Consider the following 6000-nt stretch of genomic DNA (forward strand, 5'->3'; position numbering starts at 1 on the left):
AGAATTGGCTTACACCCAATCAGCATATTTAATTGTTTAATTTGCTTGCAAGTCCCTAATAAATTGGTACTACATGTGCACAGGGCCTCTAAATTAAATACTACTAGTGGCCCTGCATCACTCATTGCACACACCCAATTAAGTAGCCCTTTAATCATGTCTCAGGCTTGCCATTGCAGCCTGTGTGTGCAGTTTTTTAAACTGCCATTTTGACCAGGCAAAATACACTCTTGTCAGGCCCAAACCGTCCTTTTAAATACATATACGTAACCCCTATGGTAGGCCCTGAACAGCCCAGAGGCTTTTAAATAGTTGGACATGTACTTTCAAAGTTTACATGTCCTGGTAGTGAAAAGGTATTAAACTAGTTTTTCTCTTCTGCAAAGCCTGCCTCTCCAGTAGGATAACATTGAAGTTACCCTAATAGATTTAATAAGTTGTAATTTCTAATTTGGAGGAGGTAGACAGGTTGAGTCTAAAGCATTGTAATTTAAAGTCATCCTTAATGGTAAAGTCGGATTTTTAATCACACTTTTGAAAACACAACTTTTAGAAAGTTGTTATTTCTTGTCCTAACCAATTGGTGTCTGCAGTCTGATCATGGGTCACATGAATAGGTGCAGCTGGCAGTTGGTCTTTGTGTATTGCTCCCAGACAGTGAGACAAAGGGAAGGTAGGTGTTAGCAGGATGGGCCAGCCTGAGATGAGGAAGAGGAGGTCTGTCACCTACCACACTTGCACATCTCAAAGGCTCTGCCTTAGTACTCTCACAAAGAAGCTATCGCTGGTCTTTTGTGACCCCAGACAAGCGGGGGCCAGAACAGGGAGGAAGCTAATAAATGACACCTCAGGGGATAGAAATATGTAGAAGCTTTCTCCACTTCAAAGTAGGCACCAGGTAAAAATGTTGCCCCAATTCTATTACACTTCTGGACCTGTGGACCCTGCAAGGAAGAAGGACTGATGCTGCCCTCTTGCCTGGATGAGAAGGACTGGACCTGCATCTCTAAACTCAGGATCCAGGAGTGACTCTAACGGCTATTTGGCTGGCCTCCTGATCAGAACCCCCAGGGGCAGGCTAGGCTTCCAACAACCTTGACCCCAGCCCTGGACTCTGCTATCTATGAGTCCTCTCCTCCCAAGTGGCGCCACCCCAGGCCTGGACCCATGGAAGTGGCAATGAAGGTGCTCCTCCAGCCCATATGTGGATCCAGCAGAACCAACGTATCTCCTCTGCGGCATGGCACATCTCCTGCAGAACCAGTGCATCACCTTTTCTGCTCAACACATCGCCCTTGGAACTGATGCATCGCCTCCTGCGTGGACTTTCCCAACTCAAGCCTTTGCACCTGCCATCGCAGGCCATGAGATCTGACGCAGCTCCATACTAGGATATCGCCTCAACCAAAACAGCATATCAGAACCTCTGCTGCGCCATGCATCTCTGCGTAAGTACACCACCTCACACTTAGCAGTTCCCCAGAACTGCTGCTCCGCACTGCATCTCTTTGCCTGGACCACTCATTGCCTCTGCAGCCTGACACATTCTCAACACGGGGCTACACATTTCTTCACAACCAGCATTAAGGTACTGTGTTTAGGGGGCCTAAGTGGGTCCCTGTAGCTAGCCTGCACCCCATCGCAGTTGGCTTGAATTTGTGACTTTGTTCCACAGTTGACGTTTTATGATTTTTGGCACTATATTCACTAAAATCTTTAAACTTGCATATCTCCAGATCTACTGATTGGATTTTTGTTGTTTTGGTCTTGATTTATTTATTTATTAAAATGTACTGTATTTCTCTAATTTGATGTGGGATTCTTCTTGTGGTGTGTTTTCACGTTATTACTGTTTGAACTGTTCCACAAATACTTTACACATTGCCTCTAAGTTAAGTCTGACTGCTCTGTGCCAAGAAACCAGATGGTAGAGCACAGGTTTGTTGGGGGTTTGTTTGTGACTTCACCCTGACAAGGATTGTGGTTACACCTCCCCCAACCAGTAACCCAATTTCTTAAAATATTTATTTCAAACGGTGGCAATATTTGGGGAACAACATGTGTAAAAACCTTTGAACAATTGAGTATAGATTTTGCCATGGACTCATTTCAGGCTTTTCGATACATGCATCTGAAACATACCATTAGGCTTTACAAGAACAGTATGAAAGACATGCTTGCTAGTTTGCCTTTGGCTGTAAGGGTTCACAGAATGAGGACGGTGGTCTCACACATTTACAAAATATTGATTAATACCTGCCCAGACACCATCAGTAATGTAAAGAAGGTAGGAAAATGATGTTGGATGTGAATGGGATGAAGGAAAATGAAGTCCTAGAGAAACAGCTGTTAGATCAAGATTCAGATTTGTGCAACTTTAAGTTTTACATCAGGTGTGTTACGCAATTGTTGCAGCTTGTTTGGATTTATTCAGGCTATTGCTTGATGAGTTGTAGTATGAAGGGTACCTTCTTCCACGTTTGGTGGGAATGTCCTAAAATACTAAAGTTTGGGTTTAAAGTGGAAGAACACCTCTTCCAACTGTTGGATATTCTGAAAGGGCTTAATGCTAAAAATATGTTGCTAACAAGAAAAAGGGAGGTCTACCCAAATGCCCCTACTATACCTGAGTAGGATACACAAAGAATAAATACAAATGGTCAAATAGTAGGGAAAAAATCGATTGTACATTAATTGACATTAATTCATTATATCATTCTATTTTTTAACACAAAAGGGATAGCCAAAAAATAAAATTCACACTAACAAATATACAGACAGACAGATAACCAAATGTACATATATACACATATACAAGGTCCTTCACAGCTCTCCATGATTCAAATCAATGTGGTTATATACGTTGGTAATCTGAAAAATCCACACAGGGATTGTGATGTTGAGAGGAGACATTGCACGACTGTCAAGAAGCAGGGTGGACCCCACTTGTGAAAAGTATTGACATAAACTGATGCATGGCACTAGAAAAAGGGGTTTATGCTAGAATGGAGTGCCCCTTAAGTGCACCTAAATTTGAGATAAATGGAACGAATACCATGTCTTGATTTACAAGTGGCAAGATTTCTGATTATCCCCCATGGTGGCCTAACCTGAGGTAAAGGCACTGAGATGTGAGGAATATGTAGGGACAATAGTATGTGGTGTCAGCCAGCATGTCCGCTCATAAATGGATTTACTCACCCTTAGAACTCTGAAAGCATGGCAGCTGTCTCCATGTGCCTAAATCTGCTCAGTGGGAGGGATGTACATGTTCCAAATTGGGGTTACTTGCCAAAGTAGATAAACACTAACACATTTGCAAGTTTGTTTGTATTTATACATTTTTGTCAAGTTAATTCTCACCTTGTATACTGTCGTAAATGTACTCATGTTAAGAGAAGAAATACATTTGTATGTGGGGTAGAAAATGGGAGGGGAACTCCCCACAAACTTTCAAGTACACGTGTGGGGGAAGGGGATTCTCCACGAGGAATACATTTATCCCACTGCTACATTTTAAAAAATCTAGAAATTGTAGGTGCACTTTTGCCTTGATTTGTGCGTGTACAAATTCAAACTTTTCTGCATTTCTGTCTGTGGAATTGATTACACAAGTGCGTGCTTTTGGTAACCTATGACCCTGGAGAACTTCTAGACTCTTTCATGAATACTAGATTCAATGTGAATTGTGCAGTTCATAAGCTTCAACCTGCATGTGCAATGTTCTGATTTTACAGGTAGGGCACTTGTGAGTTGAGCCCCCTCTGCTAAGTACCTACTTCAGCACTTTGTCTTTACTATGAAACGAGCAGTTATGGTGGTTGGAAGTGCCACAAAGTATTTCAAAGTTGAAACCTAAAGCAAAAATTGGTTTAAATCCCTCGTCTCTAGTTTTGAATGAAAACTCTGCACTGTTGCATCAAAGTGACTTGATACCAGAAGTGTTTTTTGCACAACTATTCATATGGGTGGTGAAAAGATTTAAGCTGTTGCATAATACTGCAGAGACGGTCAGTTGTGCACACCACACCAATTCCTAGCATCAAGTCCATTGGCTTTCGCTGAGTTTTCTGGATGGTTTCATTAGACTCAGTGCAGGGTCTACTGCCGGGTTGCTTGCAAAGCAGAACTTTTCCTGGTGGCTTTTAGTCAACAGTTGTTCGATTGATGTGGTCCATACCAAAAGTCTGGCAGTAATGACTAAGGGCTCGAACCTTCTGAATGGACATTATAGGACCCACTCCTTATGAAAATATGAGTTTCCTCAAGTGCTTTAGAACCCCTCAGGTTTTGCCAAGCTAATGAATTGTCTTCCTTTTTTTGTTTAACAGCAATGCATTTTTTTGCCTTTGAACAAAGAATACAAAATAATGATCCTTGATGACAGTGATCGTCATACTTTAATGCCACTGTTACACCATAGAAAATACGATCCTGAAAGGTGCAAAGTTTTGCAGGAACTATTGTTAAGGCCTCAGTCAGTGAAGATGTTTGTGGTTATTGCCTCCACCTTAACCAAAGTGTGTCTGTTCACTTTCAGGTCTCAGTCTGTGGTGGAGCCCGGGACGCTGAAACATGAAGTGCCACGAGAGAACGACAACACGCAGCCACTGCTAGCACTAGACTGAACCTGTCATCACCACAAAGCGCATTGTCTGTTTTTGGCAGTATGGTAGCCTTTGGTTGCAAGCACAGGCTGAACCAACACACATACACATTCTGCTTGACATGAACCTACATTTTCCTATTGATCAAGAACACCAACCATTTGCCTGTGAAGCGGAAGTAAATGATTTGCAGATTTTATGAACTGGGGTGCACACCATGGTTTTGTGGCCTGTTTCGGTCACCCTCGTGGGATTTACTGCGTTTGAGTTGATCACTGCCAAATTGTATGTTCACAGAACACAAATGTTAGTTACTTTTTTAATGATTGTACACACGGGGGTAGCCCCCAGTCATGATTCAGGTTATGGGCATTTCAAGTGTATTAAAGTTCAGTGGTTGGGTACCACTGTTTGCAGCCAATGGAGGACGCCATGGCCTTTACCAAAGTCCAATCAATAGTATTTATAGTGAACTTGGACTACGACTGGACTATGATTCGGAACAACTCACCAGCATAAACCTGTTTGTAGGACGGAGTCGTGTTATCGTCATTTTGGCCCAATAGGGATCAGGAATTAGTGTCCCACGCGTTGTTTTTTTTACACTGATGTCCAGGGACAAGTAAAAAATTGCCAAGTGTATTTATTGTATCAAAATCAGAAATATGTTATGAGTCAATGTGCCGGGGCGTGGGTGGGTTTGTGGGTCGGCCGAGGAAAGAAAACGAGGTGAACGAATTGTTATCTGTTGGCCATTCATTCTGTGTATCTGGGCGCTCTCTATCGCAGCGTAACCGAAGTTTTTCGTTTTCATTCTCCCTGGAGAGAAGTAAGAAAACTGTTATTTAAATGCCACAACCAGGGGGCACGCTTGCAGCTGTGAGTTGTAATGAAAACAAAATAAACGTGGATACATTATTGATAGCATTTTAATAGAAAATGTAGAGAAAGGGCGATGGACACTGAAATGCCAAAGATCCACTGGTTTTGTTGTTTTCTTCATGCGCTTTACCATCCTCATCTTAAAACTGAAAGGGTTGAAAGTAATTCTAATAAAACTGGTGGAGACCACGCTGTTCCCTGCGTGATTATTCTGGGAGGTCGCGCAACTGGTGGCAGGCGGATACGTGTATGCGTCTGTCGTGACCTAGTTAGGCCAGGCTCCTGCGGAGACCGAGATGAAAAACAGGAAGTGAAGGCAGAAGATTCTTATGAAAACCAGCGAGGCTCCCAGCCCGAAGGTGATCCCTTCTGTTGAAGTCTTGGTGCCTGTGGAGGTAACGTGTGGTATTCGAACCAAAGATCCCCTTAATGCACGTCACTCTCGGTGGCAGCCTGGGTCACCAATAACCCGAAAGCATCCCTTTCTTAAAGACGTTTCCCCTCAACATAT

The 6000-nt window shown here is 42.8% G+C and overlaps 1 protein-coding gene across 2 annotated transcripts in view; it reads left to right on the plus strand.

Annotated features, from left to right (window-relative positions):
• Window positions 1-5677, plus strand: part of CLVS1 (clavesin 1) — a 553645-nt gene extending 547968 nt beyond the window's left edge. For both annotated transcript variants that reach the window (XM_069220238.1, XM_069220237.1), the window contains exon 6: window positions 4541-5677. In XM_069220238.1, the coding sequence (XP_069076339.1) occupies window positions 4541-4628 (88 nt within the window). In that variant the 3' untranslated portion in view covers window positions 4629-5677. The remainder of the gene's footprint in view (window positions 1-4540) is intronic.
• The last annotated feature ends 323 nt before the right edge of the window (window positions 5678-6000 follow it).

This window comes from Pleurodeles waltl, chromosome 2_2 (genome assembly GCF_031143425.1).
Source record: "Pleurodeles waltl isolate 20211129_DDA chromosome 2_2, aPleWal1.hap1.20221129, whole genome shotgun sequence".
Lineage (NCBI taxonomy): Eukaryota > Metazoa > Chordata > Amphibia > Caudata > Salamandridae > Pleurodeles > Pleurodeles waltl.